This window comes from Pavona decussata, unplaced genomic scaffold (assembly GCF_977016875.1).
Source record: "Pavona decussata unplaced genomic scaffold, jaPavDecu1.1 SCAFFOLD_315, whole genome shotgun sequence".
Classification (NCBI taxonomy): domain Eukaryota; kingdom Metazoa; phylum Cnidaria; class Anthozoa; order Scleractinia; family Agariciidae; genus Pavona; species Pavona decussata.
The window spans coordinates 987501-1010000 of record NW_028145706.1 but is presented as its reverse complement, the minus strand read 5'-3'; the positions used below and the strand labels follow the sequence as shown (position 1 = coordinate 1010000).

The window sequence follows — 22500 nt, the reverse complement described above, 5'->3', positions numbered from 1 at the left end:
ATATATCAGACAAAATGTAGCCCGCACAGCCGACACGAAACGAGGGCAAACGTTAAAAGCCGGGCAAATAATATATCAGACAAAATTTAGCCCGCACAGCCCATACGAAAACGAGGTCAAACGTTAAGAAGCAGGGCGAATAATATATCCAACAAAATTTAGCCCGCACAGCTCGTAGAAAAGCGGGTAAACGTTAAGAAGCAGGGCAAATAATATACTAAGTGGAAATGAAAAACAGCTCGCGAAGGGCGAACAACATACAAGGTTTGGAGGCGAAATACTGGAGAACCAGAACGAAACGCGTGGCAACGAACGGATAAAATAAAGTTTCACAAAGCCTCCAAAGAAACTTCGTTTACTTGCACCGCAGTTTGTGCAGGTGGTTGAGCTTGTCCTCTGGTACTACTGGTGTTTAAGCTTGTTCTGCTAACGCCGCCGGTGCTTGACCTTCTTGTGCTTGGTTTTGTAAGACAACTTGAGCTTGTTGGACTCGTTTCATTTAGCACAAGATCTGATCATGACACTAAATGGTACCACTACCTACTTGTGACATCTTTGATTGGCAACAAAATGTCAGCTCTGAGTTGTGTCTGAATGCCGTATTTCCTCGAACAATAGCCGGGGCGATTTTTTTCTACACCAAAAGATGGCAATTATTCGAGCGAAGGCGATTATTCGAGGGAGACGATTATTTCAAATATTGCTCTCTAGAATTTGTGCGCTACATATTTTGTTTTATTCTTAAACCGATCAGGAAATAATTGCATCAAATAAACTGAAAATAGGCTTTTACAGCGTTTTAAATTTGGTTCCTTGATTAATTTTCAATGTCAATGTCCTTTGCGTCTGAGCTTGAATCGTCACTGATCAGTTTTGCTTGATAAAAAAAAGATGCCGAGAGGGGTGGGGTGAAGGCGATTATCGTAGTTACTAAAACAAGGAATGACCTAAAATGATCTAAAATGACCTAAAATGACCTAAAATGATCTAAAACGACCTAAAATGATCTAAAATGATCTAAAATGATGTAAATGAAGTGAAACCAAAATTACAGAATTACAGAACTGAGTGCTTACCAAAGTAAAGGCTGATACAAGGAAGCTGCTGTGAACTGCCGGAAAGACCGAAGAAGACTCGAAAAGTGCCGATGGTTGCACGTAAGCCGATTCGACGCGTAAACAAACCGCACTAGAGCGAATTTCTTTTTTTGGCCGGTCCGAAACATCGACACTGACCAATTTTTTTCGGGTTCTTTTTCCGGTCGCACATTAAAAGCCACACGACAAGGCTAAATTCTTGTGTAAACACTGATAAAACGCTTTTGTAAACAATGTAGCATAATTATATATCTGTGCATCAATTTCCTTAAATAAACACGCAGTTAGCAAGTCAAGGGTAGCGCATGAATAAAAGATAATTCTGTGTCAGTTCCATATAAAATAGCTGCATCAATCAAAACCGCGTTGCTGGGCGAATCATAGAACTTCGCTTCGTACCAATCAAAACCGCGTTGCTGGGGAAAAACTAGGCACTTTGTACCAATCAAAACCACGTTGCTGAGCGAAGCTTGGAACTTCGCACCAATCAAAACCACGTTGCTGAGGAAAAACTAGAGACTTTGCATCAATAGCCGCGGTTGTGATACAGTGATTATCGGGAATTTCCCCGAAGAAGTCTCCGATACAGACGAAACGCGTCGGAAATAAACAAAAAGTATACAAATACAAGAAGTCTTGCGCTGTGCTGCTCACCAGTCTTTTTTATAAAATTACAAAAATAAAATCATTTTAGATCATTTTAGGTCATTTTAGATTAATTTTAGATCATTTTAGGTCATTTTAGGTCATTTTAGATCATTTTAGGTCATTTTAGGTCATTTTAGATCATTTTAAGTCATTCCTTGTTTTAGTAACTACGAGGCGATTATTCGAGAGAGGCGATCATTGGAAATATTTCCGTCAAAGGGGAGTGATTCCTGGAAGGAGGCGGGTACTCGAAGGACGGGTACTCTTTTAGAACACTGTTTCATAAAACTCCAGCCTTCAAGTTCTTTCGTCAGGGACTCATACATCTAAATTGTATATATACAATAAAAAATTACTGCTAAATGAACCCTCACATTTACAAAACGGTTTGTGTTTTCATTACAAGCACTTGCTGGCTTGATAACGCATTAACTGCAGCCCTGCACCAGGTTTGAAATCATGTCCACGAATGCACTTTTCCGTTTGACTTTAATAACTTCTGATGTGTCAAGTCCGAAGGCTTCACAGATGTTCCGTAACATTAACACTGAAAGTGAGCTAAGCTTGGAGTTAATGACTAGCTCACAAATATTGTAGGAGTCATATATTATCGGATGTGAATGCTGCTATCGGTTAATAGTGCTGCACAATACAAGAAAACTAGCTAACTTTACAAAGCGCATCACTCTGAGTTAAAGAAAGTTCCGTGGGAAAATTCCATAACTTTTGCGTGGAACTCGTTTATCACTATAGCAACACGCTCAAATAGTTAATTTCAAGAGCCAGCAAAATAATTATTTCCGAGTCTTTAAACAAAAAACTAGAGGGAGCAAGTGAAAGCTTGAATGAAACAAACATGCTGTTAAACATTTTATTTATCAAACAAAATGATGAATAATAAAAATCAGCTACAATAACAAGGCCATTAATGTATGTCTGAATGTTTCCCGAAATACGTTCGCAATATCTGTCACGGTGCGTCACGCAATCTCGGTTTGATTTAGCGATTTTGTCAGATTTTGAGCGCTCTTTCACAGAGCACGATGAAGTTTCCTGTAACGATACCGGATTGTGACATTATATTGTGACACTAACTTGCGTGATCTTGATATGTTAATTATAGTAGTGTAATCGACACCTCTGATTACCCCACGCATATCGCGTGTTTATATAAAGTACTTTATTGATTCATTGTAACTCTGAGAACACAGAAGCCTGCATTAAACTAGGAGTTGACTAGCACTCGCGTCTCTCTCTATCTATCGTTCCGACGTACGACCATAAAACGTTACATTTCCCCAGAAAAATTTTTATTTTAGTAGAAAGCCCATTTCCTCCTTACTTCACTCTTACAGTTTTATTTGATTCGTGATAAAGGTAGTAGGATGAATTATGTTTTCAATTTAGCAAGCGATTTCTATAGAGTTACGGGTCCCTTTTTTTCTGGTCAGTCTCAGTGTTACAAGCTTGATCGATCTTGATGGGAATTAAAAGATAAAACCCTAAAAGGTTGTAAAACAAGCTGATAACAAATAGATGTATTCTAGCTTTATCAGTAGGGCAAGTGGGTTATTTCAGAATGACTGATTTTTCAACCCAAATTTTCTCGTGTCTGGCTATGAATCAATCTTCGTCATTTTCTGCCGAATCAAAAAGTTATTTCACAAATGGACCACACAGCAATGAATAACTCAATATGGACTACTAATAGCCAAAGTTTCAGCTATTTTTAAAATTTGAAAGTTTGCCGCACAATTTCGATTTTTGTGTGCACGCACTCTTAAACATTTCTAGTCTCGCTTCATTTTCAAAAAGAAAAATATTACAAATCTTGAGGCGTGCGCGAATTATCAACAGGAAAGTTTTTATCAAATGAAATTCTATCACCCGCCAGAGTGCTATAAGCCAATTAAAATTTGTCAGCGTCAGGGCTTCCCGCGATGTTTTTCGCAGTAAAACATCCGGAGTCGTTCATTTCATTTCGCCTCTCTTCCTTTTGTTTACGTTTGCAACTTGTGATTTATTCACACCAAGTTTTCGCTTGTGTTCGTTTTGCGTATCGTGTATGGCGAAATATAAGAAAGAAAAGAGTCCGTGGTTGAAATCTAAGAAGAAAACTGGTCCTACGAAAAAGAGGAAGAAAGTTTCCGATGAAGGATGGCGGAAAAACTCTTGCCGAAACCGCATAATACGCGCATAAGCCCCGGTACGATAATCGATATATCGAGTTCTTTGAGGCCCCTTCCCTCCCCACATATTGCGCTCAACGCTGGCGTCCTGGTTCGGGTGAAAATATCTCCATCAAACCTGCAAAGCAGAAAAACTCGGATATTGAACTGCAAGCTTGCGACGGCAATTTATTCGCATGGATAATGTATATATATGAATAGTCCTTCAACGTACCCCAGTGACCGCATTTCTGCCTGCAGCTGTTCTTTCGGATCGATGGGGCTCACCGTCAAGACCACTGCAGTTTTCCTTTTCTTCGAAGAATTTTTTCTGCCCGGCATTTCGCGAGGAAATCCGAGAAATTCTAGCCTCCGAATACAGCCGCCTTTCATTAGCCTGCGAACGCAGTCGTATTTCCGGCTGTCGCTTCACTCCGCCGAAAAATAACGGCGGAGTGAAGCGACAGCTGGAAATACGTCTGCGTTCGCAGGCTACCTTTCATTCGCTCCCGCTACTACGTGCGATAGAACTTCAGTCACGCACTCAACTTTTCAGGCGCGACACCAGTAATCTCAGGGGACTCAGCCGTAGCTCTCCTGTACCTCTATTGGCTTTCGACGTCGGCGGCATCCACAGTGTTGAAATATGGCCCAGCAAGGGCGTGAAATGTTTGTAAACCTTTAGAAGCGAAATAAACCTACTTCGTTTTTACGCGAGGGTGCTTCCTTCCTGTCAGCATGAGGATCACAAATCAAGTAAAACGCATCTATTTTCCTCATCACTGCCCGATAACCCCGTTTTGTCTTTGCAGTTTTGGTCGTGAACTTGTCTTGGGAATCTCGACAGTAAGTTTCGGAGGGTTCCTTCGTTCGGCAAAGAATTCGCTAAGAGTGCATTTGAAAGGGGTTCGCATTTTGGAGCAATGGCGACTTTTTGTGGTTCTTCTTGTTTTCTTGCTTGGATAGAGGATACCAGGTCTTGTAAAACATTTCTCGCCAGGGTCAATATCCCCAGGTCCTTTCCTCTTAAGTGAGAAATCATCTACACCACTCTAGTGAATCTTTTAAGCAGAGGGACTCCAAATTGATTCACCAAACCTTGAATTTGCAACCACAGTGTATCTTCCGCGCTTTTCTCTTTCTGATTAAATAAAAATTTCTCGAATTGAACCACCAGAAGTTGGACCGCCTTCCAGCAACACAGAGCTGTGCTCAACACGAGGCTGCTGCATGCATCGTCGTGCAGTAATAATGAATGAACAGTTAGATTCCAGCTTAAAAGCCCAGCCTGTTTCTCCCATCGCCTTAAACCTTCAGCAACAGCTTCCAGATTACGTTGGGGAGATAGAATCAGGGTAGAAATTTCTTGAGACACGCTTTCTACATCGTACCACTCTTTTACGAGGGAGTTCCATTAAGAGGAATCATTGCATTTTTCATACCGTTTAAGTCAGAGTAAGCCATCTCGAGAGAACGTTTGAAATAAACCGAAGGAAAACGAAGCAATCGAATAGTGAAATAACTGACTCGTCCCCAGTCGTCTCTCTTGTTGGAAAACGCAGAGCGCGAAGACTGATGGGAAGGAAGAACGCGAAGCGCAAGGGGTGATGGGAGGGAGGAAAGGGAAAGAAAGAAATCAAAATTCCTCCTCCGTCCGCCATTAATCCGCCATCTGGAAAACAGCGTATCAAGAAAAGCTGATCAAATTCAAAGACAATGCTCTTTGTTTAGCGTCGCAAATATGGCCATAAAAGGAAATTTTGAAACAATAGCTTTAGCGCCAAACAAAGGCTTAATAATTCAGGAGGGAAATTCAAACTCGCTGTTATTACAATGGCGAAATTCACGAGGGAAATTTAAAATTAGCCGATGACTGCACGAGTTCGAAATTTGCATATTTGGCGAAGCGTCGCTTCGCGAGTGAAAGCGTGATGGTTTTAAACTAACACCACTTCTTTAAGAGCCGCGCTGGCAACCGATGCTTTTGTTTTAAGACTAAATGACAACGACCTCATTGATCCTTTTCAATCAAACGGTCTAATCGGGTGATTTTTCCAATCCAAAGCGCGAGTTTTCATAAATGAAGCCTTTTCTTTCCTTTCCTTTTTTTTTACGAGTAACAAGTTAGTTTTGAAATTCACAACTCTTGACCTGAAGTGAAACCATCGATAAAAGCTTCACTGTTTTGCGGCGTTGTGCTGCGCCCAATTATCAACTGATCCAAAATCGTATAAAATAATTTAGCATTTTCAGGTTTCTTGCTTAAGGTCAATAACAATAATAGTAAACCTTCCGCAACTTTCCAAACCCCTCTCCCCTAGTGTCGCTAATTTGACACGCCGAAAATTTTGTGACGATTTAAAATTCATCTTCGCCGAGTTTCGGAACAATTCCCTAAGCGCAATAAACAACAAAAGGCTTTTGTTTGGACTTGTGAAGACGAATTTGACTCACTACAATGGACCATTTCTTGATACGAGGATCTGCCAGTCGTCTCTCTCCTTTCCGCCTTCCCATCACCCTTTGCGTTCCCTGTCACGCGAGACATCACGCGAGACAAGAGAGACGACTGGGGACAAGTCAAGTGAAATGACACGATCAACGAAAGCGCGCTTTTATCAACTCTAACAATAGAGTCTTGACTATCCAATCAGGGTGGGTAAAGAGCGGGCAAGCCTGGGCATGTCTATTGTTTCCTTTGTGCAATAGTGACGCTCATTAGTAAACCTCGGCACTTATTAGTATGGAGGAAGACACTGACTAGGCACTTTAAAATTAGTATGTAGGAAGACCCTACCTAATCACTTAATTAGTATGGAGGAAGGGATTTTTTCCCTAGGTTATAACAATAGATGACGTCATGGACTCGACCCTTAGGAATATTAATTTAGGGGATCCACTAACGGGGTTAATTCCAATGAAGGTATACTGCTAAAGATAGTGCATTTTTAATGTCTACTGGCAAGCGACTCCAGAGAGAAGGAGCTACTACAGCGAAGGAACGAGCGCCGTATGCCTGGGTCTGAAAAAACGGTCGTTGCAATGTTGGGTCCATTGGAAGCAGAGCGAAGACTATGAAGGGGGCAGTGAACCTGTAGAAGGTCACTGATATAGGACGGGGCCATTAGTTGTTAGATTTAGCTTGAATTCAGAGTTCACTCGCTAACAACAGCTAGGCCATGAAAGGCTCGGTAACTGGGAGATTTTCAATTTCAGATGGCAGCAGTATCACCTGGTTTGAACCTCCTCCAGTGGAGACCATAACAGTTGCGAGCGCAATTCGTACAGTCGACAGGAGCTTTACTAAAGGATTTGAAGCACAGCTACGCTGGAACTTTAGTTTGCCATCAGGTTCAACTCTTATTACGGTGACAGTGGAATTAACGAGTAGTAATAGAGTTGTGGCCACTTATGTACCTCAAACAGGACCATCAGTACCAAGTGATTTCCAGGATCGGTTCAATGTAACATGGATTCCCAGCGAAATAACTTTGACCATCTTCAACGTTACTACTGACGACGAGGACGGCTTTCTCTGTAAGGTGCTCTCTGTAAGTGGAGGCGTGCCAATTACGTGGAAAAGGAAAATTCAAGTGACCGTCCTTGGTAAGCTCACAAATTTTCGATAGTGAATGATTTTACGCAGCGTTTAACAAATTAACACGCCGTAGTTTTACACGCAGTGCCTTAAACTTTTCTACAGAGGTCGAAAATATTTCTACTTGTAGCAGTTAATTGATCTTCAGTAACAGCACATTCCGGAACATTATTTGAAGCACAGCTAAGCTGGAACTTTAGTTTAACAGCAGATGTAACTCTTTTTACGCTGACAGTGGAATTACATAGTATTAATGCTACTATGGCTACTTATGTTCATCCGGTAAAAAAAAGCTTCAGTAGTAAATGGTTTTCAAGATCAGTTCAATGGAACATGGATTCCCAGTAAAATAACTTTGAACAACTTCGACGTAACTACTGACGACGAGGAAGGCTTTGTTTGTAAGGTGGACGTTTTTGATGAGTCGGCTCAAATACGCGGAGAAGGGGAATTCAAGTGACTCTCCTTGGCAATTAAGTATGGCGAATTAATTTCCGTGACGTTAATTTTTTTTTCGAAAAACAGAATACTTACAATACAATATGAACACCACTTACACTTATTACAATGCTTATTTACATTACTCCATTACTCTACTTACAGTCACTAATAATTGCACTACTTACAGTATCCAACTCTACTAACGACACAAACGGCTAATTATACTAATAGATACAAGAAGTACTATTTTCTTTTTAGCATTGCACAACGAACACACATCGACAAAAGCCACGCCCAGTTAATTCTCTAACAAAAATTAAACTACTAGTAAACTAATAAATAAAGATAGATATAGCATCTAAATTTATGCATTGGTCCTCCATTCTTTTCCTTAAAAGAAAAATAAAAGCAAACAAAAGCTATTTGAGAAGCTTCCATCTAATTTGAAAATCGCGAAGGGTTCTGCTTCTTATAGCAATTATTTTTTCAACTTGTTTTTTAACTTCAACCTTGTGCAAAAACAAACTAAATATTGGAGAGGTGCTATTTTTTCTACATTCCCAAATAGTTAATTTCCCTAAAATTATCAAATAATTTAATGAATCGTTCCTCTGAAGTAAGCCAACCATAATATATTTTAAAGACAAAGTTAAATATTCACCACTAAGATCAAACCACCAGAGTGTAAATACGTTCCAAAAGGCTTGCACAGAGGAGCAGTTAAAGAAGAGGTGGTACAGATTTTCTGTGTAGGTTCTAGAAAAAGAGCACTTGTCTGAATCATTTAAACCAATTTTGAACAGTTTATCATTCGTAAACAAAATAAAATTCAATACTCTGTACTGAAACGACCAAACATATGTCTCGCTTGTAACAAGGTAAGGAATATAGAAAACTTCCTGCACATTTGAGAGCTCAAAATCTGCTATCAACTTTTTAAAGCCATTCTGGGGTCTCGCTTTACTTGATATCATCGTAGAATAAAACTGTTTACACCTTGCCGTATATGCATTAAAAGATTTAGACTTACATTCGAAGTTCATAGGATCGAGATTACCCGCTGTGGGAATGGAACAGGAGTTTTTTTATTTCATTTTAATAGTAGAGGATCTCAAGGCTGTCCAAGGCAAAAAGTTAGTGTTAAGTCCTTTCTGCTTTAAGGATTCGTAGGAGCGCACATTGTCAACATCAAACTGTAAATCATTCAAGTAAATTATGCCCTTGTCAAAGTATGTTTTATAAAAAACGGGTTTATTGTTTATTCGTATATCCTTATTATTCCAAATTACATTTTGAGAATAATTCACATCAGAAAAGGAGCATCTAAAATCCGCCCACCATCTAAGAAGCTGTAAGTAAAAGTTACTGAGACTTAAGTCAAGATCATTTACATCATAGTTACATCTAAAAAGAAAACATCCTCCGTATTTTTTTAAGTTGTATTTAAGATAAGAAATCCAAGGCCCTTCCTTCTCATCTAATAGACGCGGAATCCAGGACAATCTTAATGCTTTAATATGTAGCTCAAGGTCTGTAAGGTTCAGTCCACCATTCTCTAAGGTATTTATAACAGAAAGCTGTAACGTTTTATGGTTGTACGTCGGAACGATAGATAGAGAGAGACGCGAGTGCTAGTCAACTCCTAGTTTAATGCAGGCTTCTGTGTTCTCAGAGTTACAATGAATCAATAAAGTACTCTTATACAAACACGCGATATGCGTGAGGTAATCAGAGGTGTCGATTACACTACTATAATTATCATATCAAGATCACGCAAGTTAGTGTCACAATACAATGTCACAATCCGGTATCGTTACATCTCCCTTTTCTTAAAGTTAAGTGTTCATGACATAATCCTCATGCCAAGCTGGTGGTTTCTTGATACGGGAGGACCTCCGCAGTTGGACAGCAGGCTGGTCGGGATTGATAGCCAATTCTGCGTCTTGACTTGTGCTGGGAGGCTTTGCAGTCTGTGGATGGTCGTGCGAAAGATCTTCTTCGACAGAAGGAGGTGGCGGTGTCTCAGCAGTTGTTCTGAGCTGACGCCTGTTGCGACGGTAGGGGCGACCGGCAACTTCCACTTCATACGAGCGGTTTGGAAGGATCTTCACACAACTTCCAAGAGACCATTTAGTTTCACCAGGGAGTTTCATTCTGATCGCTTGACCTGGCTGTAGTGGTGTTAGCGGTTGACTCTTCGAGTTGTACCGCTGCTCTTGTATGGCTTTGCGCTTTGCCAACTTGTCTCCTGTCTGGCTGTCTACTTTTGGCTCCAGCAGTTTGGTGTGGGTTGGCAACAGCGTTCGTGTTCTTCTGCCCATCAGACGTTGGACTGGTGAGGTTCCTAAACCTTCTGACGGGGTGTTTCTCCAGTCTAAGAACGCCAAAAGAGGATCTTTGTTGTCGGCTCGTGCTTTCTTCAGCAGCGCTTTGCAAACTTTCACGGCGTTCTCCGCTTTTCCGTTCGACTGAGGATAGCGTGGGCTTGAGGTCTTGTGCTCAAATCTCCACGTCTCGGCGAAATTCGCAAATTCAGACGAGCTGAACTGTGGCCCGTTGTCGGTAACTAGGACGTCAGGAATACCATGTCTGGCAAACTGGACTTTAAGTGCGTGGATCACGCTTGCTGACGTTATTCGTTTCAGTTCCTGTACTTCGAAGTAATTTGACCAGTAGTCCACCATTATCAGGAACTGTTGTGATCCAAGCTCGAAAATGTCAGCTCCAACTTTGGACCATGGGCGACTGGGCATTTCATGTGGCTGGAGTTCTTCTCGGCATTGCTCTGGCTGGTATGAATGGCAAACGCTGCACTTTGAAACGTAATCTTTGACTTCCGCGTTGATTCTTGGCCAGTAGAGTAGCTCCCGGGCTCTCCTTAGGCATCCACCGATTCCTATGTGCGACCTGTGGATTTCTTTGAGCATATCAGCTCGCAGCGATTGAGGAACAACCAGGCGTTCTCCGCGATAAACCAGTCCACCATCTTCAACTAGCTCGCTTCGGCTGTCGTAGTAAGGTACAAGCTTTGCAGGGCAGTCTTTTCGACATAATGGCCACCCTTTGTGTATCGCACCAATGAGTAGCTGCATCTCTGGGTCATCTGCTGTGACTCGTTTAAACTGTTGTAGTCGGCTGGGCGATACAGAAAGTCCATCTTCATGCTGAACTTCTCGTAAGGCGCGTACTTCACTGCTGTCGTGCTGGGCGTCCTCGGTTGTAAGCCTGTAGGCACGGCTCAGGGCATCTGCAATGAACATTAGACGGCCTTTCTTGTACTGAATGTCCAGAGAATAGTTTTGTAACGCCATGCGCATTCTCTGTAGTCGTTTGGGTGACTGCTGTATAGGCTTCTTGAATACGGCTTGTAGAGGCTCATGGTCAGACTCGACGTGTACGATGTCTCGGCCATATATGTACTGGTCAAACTTGTGACAAGACCATACGATGGCAAGAAGCTCTTTCTCGATCTGGGCGTATCTGGTTTCAGTGTCTGTGAGCGCTCTTGAGGCGTAACACACTGGCTGACCTTTCTGCATGAGGACAGCTCCCAGACCTGTTTCAGATGCGTCGCACTGAATAGTAACTTCTTCATTCACGTTGTAGTACTTGAGTACTGGAGATTCAGTTAGGTACTTCTTCACAGTATTAAACGCGATACTGTGCTGCGTCATCCACTGCCACTCCACGTCTTTATCTTCTAATCTCCGCAACGGCTCTGTCATTTCGCTCAGATGCGGCATGAACTTAGAAAGGTAATTCACCATTCCAAGAAAACGTTTAAGTGCTGTGGCGTCTTCTGGCTCAGGCATGGCAACGATCGCTTCAGTCTTCCGGGGGTCGGGTTTGAGTCCCTCGGGAGTGAGCAGGTGCCCCATGAATGGTACGTTTGTCTGAGCACGACTGACTTTCTGTTTGTTCAGTTTCAAGTTCCATTCTCTGCATCTTGTGAAGAATGATCGCTCATTTTGTTCTAGGCTCTTGTAAGCTTCTTCAGTGGTGTCACCGAAACCAGCGATAACAAAGTCATCAGCAATGACTTCTACGCCTTGAAGCCCCTCCACAAATTCGTGCATGGTTCTTTGCCATACTTCTGGAGCGGAACTGATACCGAAGGGCATGCGAAGCCAACGGTAGCGTCCGAAGGGAGTGTTGAACGTCGTTTTGTAGCTTGACTCGCGGTCTAGTTTCTTCTGCCAGAATCCGTCTTTTGCGTCAACCACTGTGAAAGGCTTAGCTTTGTCAAGTCGAGTAGCGACCTCTTCTATGGTAGGCATCTGGTAATGCTCTCGCTTGATCGCTTCGTTCAGATCCCTTGGGTCCAAACAAATTCGAATTTTGTTCGGCTTTATTACTGCCAGCATACTTGAGACCCATTCTGTTGGCTCTGTTACTGGTGTGATGACGTTTCGCTGTACTAATTCGTCTAACTTTTCCTTGATTTGTGGGCGTACTGCAACTGGTACTCTCCTCGGGGGGTGAACTTTCGGTTTTACCCTCTCGTCCGTGATAATTTTGTATTCGCCTGGAAGTTCTCCAAGTCCTTCAAACACATCTTTGTATTCTGCAAGGATCGTGTTACTTTCTGGCGATATCGTGAGCGATAATACGTCACAATCAGCTAGCGTGACGATTCCAAGCGCGATACTTGTATTGAGTGATAGGATAGGCTGATAATCGCCATTTACAACATTAAAAGTCAGAGTTTTCTTTCTGTCCTTATGCCAGACTGGGAGGTTTATCTTTCCGGCGATTTGTTTTCGTTCACCAGTGTAGGAAACGATTGATTTGTTGCATTTCCTTAGCATTTCGACAGTGTCATCTCCGGTGATTGATTTGTACACTTTGAGTGGTAATAAATCGCATTCGGATCCAGTGTCTACTTGAAAACGGACTACATTTCCGGCCTGTCGTCGGTTTACGTGCAAATTTACAAGGGCTTTGTTCGCACGACTAGGCTGTTCTCCAACGGTGCAAATTTCATATTGATCAGGTCCATCATCTAATTGCACGGTAGCAACAGTCTTGCTTCGGCAAAGCGATTGGTAGTGATTCATGTTGCCACATCGGTGACATTTCTGACCAAATGCCGGACATTTTTGCTTTGCGTGTGACGTTCCACATCTGCCGCAATTACCACGCGATGTTTGTTTTTGATGTTTGCTGTTTGCTGCACGCGACGGCATCGACGGTCTGTTGCTTTTCGAGCGACCCTGTTTTAACGCATTGACGTTTGCGCTTGCACCCATCAGCTTCACTTGGTGCTCCGTTTGTTCGGCTGCTTTGATAAGATCGACGGCTTTTTGCAGTGTCAAATCATTGTATCGAAGCAGTCTCTCACGCATCTTGTCGTCTCGAATTCCTAAAACGATCCTGTCACGCAAAATCTCCTCTGGGGTAATGTCCTCGTGTTGGCAGTTTTTAGCGATTGTTCTTAACTCTGTAAGATACGCTGCGATATTCTCGCCAGGCTCTTGCTTGCGATTGTTGAATCGGTAGCGTTCGTAGATCACCAGTGTTCGCGGTTCGCAGTATGCGTCAAACTTTGCTAGCACGTGTTCTATTTTGGTTTCATCTTCGTCCTCTCCCCATTCAAAGGCATCGAAGGCTTTCGTGGCATCTTCTCCAATAACTGACAAGAGCGTAGAAACTCTTACCAGTGGCTCCTGTTTAGAAATTCCTGTGGCGATTTCATATCGTGACCAGACTTTCTTCCACGCTTTCCAATTTGTGGCTACGTTGTCGTCCATGACAAGCGCTTTTGGCGGTGGCAAGTTTGCAGGAGGCATGAATATTTGTGCAGGCGGAGCGGGCAAGATTTCTGGAGCTTCTCCTGGAGCTTCTTCAGATGTCCCTCCTGCCGGCATCGTGGTTCAGGTTCTGTCTGACACCATGTAACGTTTTATGGTCGTACGTCGGAACGATAGATAGAGAGAGACGCGAGTGCTAGTCAACTCCTAGTTTAATGCAGGCTTCTGTGTTCTGAGAGTTACAATGAATCAATAAAGTACTCTTATACAAACACGCGATATGCGTGGGGTAATCAGAGGTGTCGATTACACTACTATAATTATCATATCAAGATCACGCAAGTTAGTGTCACAATACAATGTCACAATCCGGTATCGTTACAAAAGCCTTGTGACTTTATAGGGGCCTTTCCATAAAAATTTGTAGATCATTTTCTCCATCTGTTTAATAATTTCTGGTGGGGTTTCTATTATTGAGGATAGATATAATAATGTTGGGATTAGAAAAGATTTGATTATTGTTACTTTGCCAAATAGTGAGAGACCTCTGAGTTTCCATAAGTTAATCGTTTTTTGAACTTCATTTAATTTATCCTGGAAATTCTGTTTCATAACATGTTCATGGTCACATACCTAGGGTCTCGACACCTGTACACCACTCAAGACCTAGAGGTGTTTCTAAAGAATTTTTGTTTTTTCCAATCCACTTAGCTTTGGTTTTAGAAAGGTTCATTTTTAAGCCGGAACATTTTTCGAAGTCATTTAGGATTTGTATTACTTTTTCGACTGATGAAATATTTGCTAGAGTAGCTGTCATGTCGTCGGCATACGACAAAGACCTGGTTTCATCTTCCCCAATTTTTATGCCTTCAATATTCTCATTTGTTCTTATAGATATTGCCATAATTTCAATGGCAATTAGAAATTAATAAGGCGACAGAGGGTCTCCCTGTCTAACACCCCTTTCTAACTGAAAAGGAGAAGAGAAAAAACCATTGTTAAGAACACAACTTGAGACGGTATTGTAAAACATTTGAATCCACTTTATGAAGGAGGGTCCGAAATTGAAACACTGTACTACTTTATAAAGAAATTCATGTTCTATGGAGTCAAAAGCTTTTTCAAAATCAATAAACAGTAAAACACCTGGTATCTGTAGCACTCTACAAAAAATAAAAGGAGATTTTTGGGACCATGTAAAGCTTTTTGCTTGAGGGCTTTTAACGCGCCATACGTCATGCAAATTAAAAGTTGTTTGTATTTCTTCAATGCGTTCAACAACTTTCTTCCTTAATACCAGTATCCCAACTTGTTTGTCCAGTAGTGGATTAATGGGACAATTAAAGTCGCCACTTATTATTATTTTATCTTCATAAGCAAGACCTTCTTTCCTTAAAAAGTCAATTAAGTGATCATAGAATTGCACAGCTTTATTATCATTGTTTGGACCGTAAACATTCACTAAAAAATATTTTTCATCATTAATTTGAACTTCAATACTAATATATCTCCCATTGGGATCAATGACTTTTTTAATTACCTTGCAATCAAACCCCTTTCGAAAGAGTATTGCAACACCTGTTGAATTACTACTCCCATGAGCAAGCCCCCAAGGGGCACCCCATTCAGCTTTCCATTGTTTCTCATTGTTCCCAGTTGAATTCGTTTCTTGAAGAAAAATAGTATTTGCATTTTGTTTTCTGCACCATGCAAAAATTGCGCTTCGTTTCTTAAAATTGCTCAAGCCCCTAACATTTAATGAAAGCATTCTAAATCACTCATTTCCCAATTATTTTTCTTTTTGGTACGGAAAGAGCTTGGAAGACCATTTGCCTTATAGCACACCTTTGAATAATTATTTGCATCGCTCTACACACACACAAAAAAACCAAAACACTGACACAAAAACATAAACACAAAGCAGGCCCGTAGCAAGGCAAAAATAACTAGGGGGGCCCAGCAAAATGGTTAAACAAAACTACTCTCCCCCCCTCCCCCGGCCCGCCCCCCCCCCAAAAAAAACAGACAGATTAGGGAGTTTAAGATGCAACGAGACATAGAAAAGCAGTAGATTTAGTAAGCAAATCAATAACTTTGCACCTGCGTCACACTTTTTGGTACATTTCTTTGCCGTTTTTTTTACGCGGACTAATGACCACGTGAAATTTAATTTCACGTTTGAAGGAGGACGTATACAAACGAGGACAAATTTTTCTTTCTCTTTTAAATTTGGAATCGGGCAGTGAGGATCCGACTGCAGGAAAATTTTGCTCTTGAAAGGACATATTTGTGTGGCTTTCGACAACGCGCGAATACTAAATTGTTATAAACTAAGGGCATTTATGTTGCTATCAAAGAGCGGATGTCTTAAAAAACAAGTAGTTTATTTCAACAGCTTTCACGGTTTGATATTGGTTGATTTCGATCAATTTTGGTTCTTATTTCCGATTTACAAGGTAGGAGTGCCTTCGTTGCCGTTGTCTATAAAAACAAACTGTTAGCGAAAGAAACTGACAGGTAGTAAACAAATTATTGAAGGTTGTGAAAAGGCACTTGCAGCATCAGAGTTCAAGACTGATTGATCAGTGCACATTAATCTGTTTTAATTATCCTTTTTTGGCACATTGTTTATTAACTTCCAAAAATTCTGGGGGTAGCTCAAGCCCCCCCTGCCCCTCCCCTTGCTACGGGCCTGTAAAGTGAATAATTTAGCTTGGAAAATAATATCGAATTTCAAATTTTCATCTTCTCTCCTGAAGGGGTGTAGCATCGTTTCTCTCTCCCTCAGCCGCACTTGCTCCGAACCGATAAATATTAACTCAATAAAACGATTGAAAACAATTTTGGTTTCCTGTGAATGTATATATATCATTTGTCAAGGATTAACAAAGATTAACAAAGAACAGTCTTTGAGTTTATGAAATCAAGTGAAAAAACTAGATAGTGCATCTTAGAATATTGTAGACCGTCTGGAGTAAAGATAGTATATTTGATAGTATAACAATAAACGCGATCAAGTCAAATAGTCAGTTTAGCTGGTGTTGGCATTTTCAGCTTGCAGGTAGAAGGACTTAAGTTTTGACTCACCATTCAGCTTAAAAATGATCCTGGCCGGTACGCTCCAAGGAATATAGGCAAATTGGACATCTTCTCGACTACGGTTTTCATTCAGGTGTCTCTCTTTAAGCTTTTTATGCTGCTCCCTCACAGATTTTGATACATCGTCTGAAATGTATAGATTTGCTTCATGAAAAGGATTCTCTTTTAATTTAGAGGCAGCATTACGCAAGATGTATTCCTTAGCGGTATATCTTAGTAAATATACATGGACTGGCCTTGGTAGAGGAACCCCGCTTGTAACATTTTGCCGTTGTTTGATATTAGTGAGGTGGGCCCGCATTACTTCTATCTCCTCTAAGCCCATATGTTCCGTCAAGATCGAAGTTACCAGCGCTAGCATGACGAGTCCTTTTCGACACCTTCTGGAATGTTCCAGATCACAATATTATTTCTCTTAGAGCGGTTTTCCATTTCTTCTAGTTTCTTCTCGAGTAGTTCTACTTGTACTACATCAGCTTTCTTTACCAAGGTTTCTTTTACTGTTTCCATTTCTTGGTTCATCGCTTCTAAACCCGCGGATAGTTCGCCCGTTGTAGTTTCAAGAGTTGTCAGCCTCGCTAGAATAGTATCATGGCGACTTTGGCTTGAAGCTTCCAACTTATCGATTTTTTCTACAAGACTTTTCACAAGATGACTCAGTTCCGCAACGTTTTCCGCCGACATATTAGACTGACCTTTAAGCTTCTTTCCTGAGCGCAGAATACTCATATTAACTACTTTGAAGCCATTTTAGATACTTTTCGAGCAGAGCACGAAACGGCACGTCTTACTACCTCGAAGCCATGCCCATTCACTAATTTCCGTTTTACTCCAAATTCTCAATACACTCTATATGTTCTTGACACCTAGACAAAGCTAAGCGTCGACGACGAAACCAGAAGGCAAAAACCATTTTGACCTGGGATATATTTAAAGCTTGTTGACGGCGACTGAAAGAGCAGAATATCATCAGTGTCACGGTATCCTAAAAACACGACACATCCTCTCCAGCCACTTGATCTCTAAACATCTCCTAAAAAGATGGAGAGAGATGCGCACACTAATAAATGCAGGCACCGTCCTTAAGTAGGCTTAAATAAAGAACTAAAGAAATAACCCAACATCCGATAAATAGAGATTACTTCGTAGAAAGTGCGACGTACGGATTTTTATTCACGAGTTGCAAAATTTCGGAAAACAAACAAGCAAGTGGATTGGCGGGCTCTGTTTTCTCAATTGTTTCTGACGACATTTGATGGCTATGCTCTGAATGGCTACGTGGTTGTACTCTAGACGCTGATTGGTTATATTTTGCACGTGTGAGAAAAGCTATACTTTAAGCTGATTGGACGTATCACTTTTTTCACACGTGAAATATAGAAAATACCGAAATTCTATTTGTACAACCCCTAAGTTATTTATTGATTTATTTTTACAATTTCAGTTCCGCCAAACATCATTCACATCTCTGGCAACCAAATAGTAAATGAGGGAGATGATGTGAACCTTAGTTGTACAGCAACAGGTAATCCAACGCCGGAAATTACCTGGACAAGACTTTCTGATAACAGTGTTGTTCAAATGCCTTTGACCAACATCTGTAGACAGGATAAAGGAGGCTACAGATGTACTGTTGATAATGGTGTTGGGAGTCCTGCTACTAAAGATGTCTTCATTACTGTACAGTGTAAGTGTTAGAATTACTTTTATTATTTACTTAATTAATTTATCATTATAAATAACGATGAATGTTTGTGATTTCCTTTATTTCTCTTCTGAAGCTCATCATACATTGTTATCATCATAATTTTGACATTGTACGGTGCCGTACATGTTTGTATATCTTATTGTTACCTCTTACACAAGTTTACAGTACTTGCACCTGTTCTCACTCATTCTGCTTAACACAGGCCTCGGCCAAACGTCTTTTGGTAGCCTGCACCAGAAAAGGCACTGGAAAAGGAAAGGGAAGAAGGAATTGGGCGTGTGTGCGAAGCGAGGGTAACGTGAAAAAGTCCCTTTTGCGTTCGTTCCCGCCCTCAAGAATCTCCTCTTTCCCTCCCCTTTCAGCACCTGTCGCAAAGGCTAATCTTTTGAGGGAATTTTTACTTCATACCTATGTGATCGTTTTAACTCAATCATTCATTTACATGCACACTTGAAGTCTTGAACAAGTGCCGTTTTATGTCTATTTATGTTGCATTATCAGACAAGGGAACCCTTCTCTTTAGACAAAAATCTGAATAGTTGAACTTGATTTTCAATGTGCAAGTCCTACATCTAATGAACTATAATTAAAACAGATCTACAGCTATCCAATTTGTTGTTATTTTCTATGTAGTATGTGTTCATATTTTTAGGAATGAGGCTAGAGAACAAGAAAGAAGTCTTTCTCTATGGGCTTGCCGCCAAAAATATTAAGAAACTGCGATGCTTTAATACAGCTTTTAATTAATTTAATTTAATTGTATATATCATGTTTATGCCCATTAATACCTGTGATGCCGCAATTTAAACGTGTAATGAGAGAGATTCTCCCCGATAAAGGTAGTTTAAATTTTTTCTCGGGAAAAAAATCAATTCCTTTCTTCGTGTGGTTCACTATTTAGCGTTTCTTGAACTCTCTTCCGGGTCTGTTCACTGTGCCCCTGAAGAAAATGACAGACCTTCTGGGCGGCATATCGTTTTTGCTCTTACCAATGTATGCTGTTTCTTACCTTTTTGCTTTTTTATTTTGGTCAACTCACTAAAGAAACTAGAAGGGTATGTGATTAAGATTAAGATTACAACAATAAGGAAAAGCAACATATAATTATTCCTACTTCCGTTTTAAATGAACGTTTTTCTACGATTTTGAAGCTGTAGGTATTAAAGAATGGGTTTCGATATCTGAATGGATGTACAACGATTTTGTTTCGATTCAGCCATGTAGATTTGGAATGCGCTCCTTAGAATCACAAGGCGGCATAATTTATCCTCAAACGCCAAAATTCAAACATTCATTCTGAATACTCACTGGCTTTTTTCTCTTTGGGAGTTAACAAAATTAATAACTATGTGCTATTATCCAAAGCAGAGATGAAAAGCTGTACATCTACTGTAAGCTAAAACGAGCCGATCAGACTGCAAAACTAATGAGTATAGTATTCAAACTGTTAGGCATACATTTATTATTGTATCCTTAAATTTTCCTATTCAACCTGTCAACCTATTCAACTTGCCAACAACCTTCCTGCAAAGTGGAAGACGTTTAGAAGCTTAAACCCTGTTTCAATTGTTAATTTGGTGTAAGCTTAAATAATTTCCCAAAGTGAAGTAAGGAACAATTTTTGGTAGTGTGTGCATGTACACCAGTGGTAGGCGCCAGGCGCGCCACTTGTAGCTTTAATTTGGTCAATTTAAGCTATGTTTTGTCTTGTATAGTCAGTGTGATAAGACATGGGAACTCAAAAGTTGTATTTTTTTGTTCAAGTACAACAGTTAGTTATTACTACTTCCAAGATAATAATTAGTTCAACAAGTAAAACTGTTAACTTGCTTCCCAATTATACACGTAATTGAATGAATACATAAGTAAACTGAATGAATATAAATAAATTGTCTCGTCAGCTGTTTATGGACAAGTTTCATCAACAATAAGGCCACGTATTTTTGACCAAGTGGTCCATGTATACCGAACACCCTATCGGTAAACTGTAAACTCACTCGATTGCCTTGTGTTTAACTCAGCTGATAATCGGCAAACTCACAAAACCTTGCTCGCTGTTCAACTCACAATTCACCGTACAATTTCTTGCTCACATGTCATTACCTTATTTAGAAACTAGAGCGTACGTGATCAACGTCACATAACAACAAAGACTATAGGGGGGGGGGGGGAAGGCTAAGTCTCTCGCACACAACTCCCCTAAAAATTGAAACTTTCAATTTTTACAATCCTTAAGAAAAGATCATGCAACTTGTAAACAGTTCAGATTTAGTCCTCCTCTTCTGCTCGCATCTGTACTGCAATCCTTTCAGCTGCCTGTGGAGCTGCAGGTCTCCGCACTCTCTGGTTCCTCGGCTGCACTTCGTCTCTCCTCCCCTCTTGCAAGTGAACACTGTGGTCCACTCCTTGTATCTCCAATGGACTAACTAGCGGAAGAGGTCTCTCAATAGTGTGTCCCTTATGCAACAGAATCACACCTCTAACAACACCGTCCTTGCCTTGAATGCTTCCCTTTCTTCCACTCTCCACGGTTCTCTTCGTCTCCAACGACAAGAACAACTTCTCCGACTACGGGTGTAGCTCCCCCTTCCTTGTTTAGACGATGACCTTCCATAAGACTGTGGATGTATTCTCTCTTCCATCGTCTCCTTGCATGGGCCTTAGCTTCTTCCAATCTCTTATTCATCTTCGTCAGCTTCTCCTTGTCATCTTCAATAAGTTCGATGTCTTCGATTGGGTAAGCATCGCGTCCCCACATGATCACGTTTGGTGTAAGCACCTCTTCTTCTCCCTCTGCCTCCACGCAAGTCAGGGGCAATTGTTCAAGTTCCTTTCTATGTCCATCACGACAGATTCCATGGCTTCATACAAAAGTCTTGACCGCCCAAGCGTCTTGTGCAAAGTCCTCGATTTCTTTGATCAGTCTCTCATAGAACCCTGCCCACCAAGGGGATCTCGCAAGGTTAAACTGCCAACGAATTTCCTCTTTTGCTAAGTAGTTCCGCAACTCCTAACTCTTCCTGATAGCTCTGTCTGGGATTGTCTGAGATAATTACACGGGGCCTCGTTCGGCGCGAGATGAACGCGTTCAGTTTATTCTGGAATTCGTCTGCCGTTTGTGTCCTTGTTACTTCTAAATGGACTGCTCTTGAACTCGCGCACGTGAAGATGATGATTGAGTACTTTCCTAGTTGTTCCTTGCCAACCCTGTAACTCGAAGTTCCGGCAAAGTCTACTCCGGTGACCTCAAACGGTCTACTCCCCTCCGTCCTGTATTTTGGCAGGGCGCTCGTTGGTGGTGCTTCATACGGCCTGGTGGAGAATTCTTTGCAGACATTGCATCTGTGGATCGTCTTCTTGACTCTTACTCTCAAATTCGGAATCCACCAACTGTCTCTTACACTCGCCATTGTACTAGCAACACCAAGATGCATTGTCTGACTGTGTACATGAGCAACGAGCTTCTCAGCCAGCGGTCCTCCTGGTAGGTACATGGGCCTGTATCCTTTAACTCTGCCTTCGCACTTGAGAACGCCTGTGTCTTCATCTTCTACTAGCTTCCATCCTGGCGATTGTAAACTTGCTTGGTCTGGTCTCTGAACTCGTCTAACCCAATAGGTTCTCGCAGTAGTGATCTCTTCGGTTACTAATGGACCCGATCTTCTCTTCAACTGATTTCTTCTTGCTTTGCAGTTATTTATTGATGAACCTCAACATCCAAGCCGTCATCCTCATGGTCCGCCAGTAAGCACCCCTCTCTAACAATGCATCCCACCCATCCAGCTTGTGCTATTGTGTGTGAAGGATTCCGTCCGGGAAGGGTCTACACTCTTCATCTGCCACTTCAGTGCATTTCAACTTTGGCTGCTGTGGCCACTGCGTTTCATCCAAGAACCAGTTAGGGCCAGTCAGCCAGTTCTCTCTCCCCATCTTCGCAATGGTCGCCCCTCTGCTTCCAAGGTCTGCTAGGTTCATATCTGTAGGAACGTAC

At 41.3% G+C, this 22500-nt stretch overlaps 2 protein-coding genes and 1 pseudogene across 3 annotated transcripts in view; 1 reads left to right on the top strand and 2 right to left on the bottom strand.

The window, feature by feature from the left end:
* LOC146454102 (uncharacterized) overlaps window positions 1–22500 on the bottom strand; it is a 392508-nt gene that overhangs the window by 21613 nt on the left and 348395 nt on the right. The window lies entirely within an intron of this gene.
* LOC146454122 (neurotrimin-like) lies at window positions 7093–18499 on the top strand. The gene is made up of 2 exons (XM_085095902.1): window positions 7093–7519; window positions 18246–18499. Exons 1-2 carry the CDS (start codon window positions 7093–7095, stop codon window positions 18497–18499), a joined length of 681 nt encoding a protein of 226 aa, XP_084952028.1.
* Window positions 20778–21934, bottom strand: LOC146454121 (uncharacterized; annotated as a pseudogene).

Excerpts from the sequence above, each read along its gene's own strand:
- LOC146454122 (XM_085095902.1), top strand. The coding sequence starts at position 7,093 with ATGAAAGGCTCGGTAACTGGGAGATTTTCAATTTCAGATGGCAGCAGT. Across the intron at positions 7,520-18,245 it reads AATTCAAGTGACCGTCCTTG|TTCCGCCAAACATCATTCAC; the intron begins GTAAGCTCACAA and ends TTACAATTTCAG.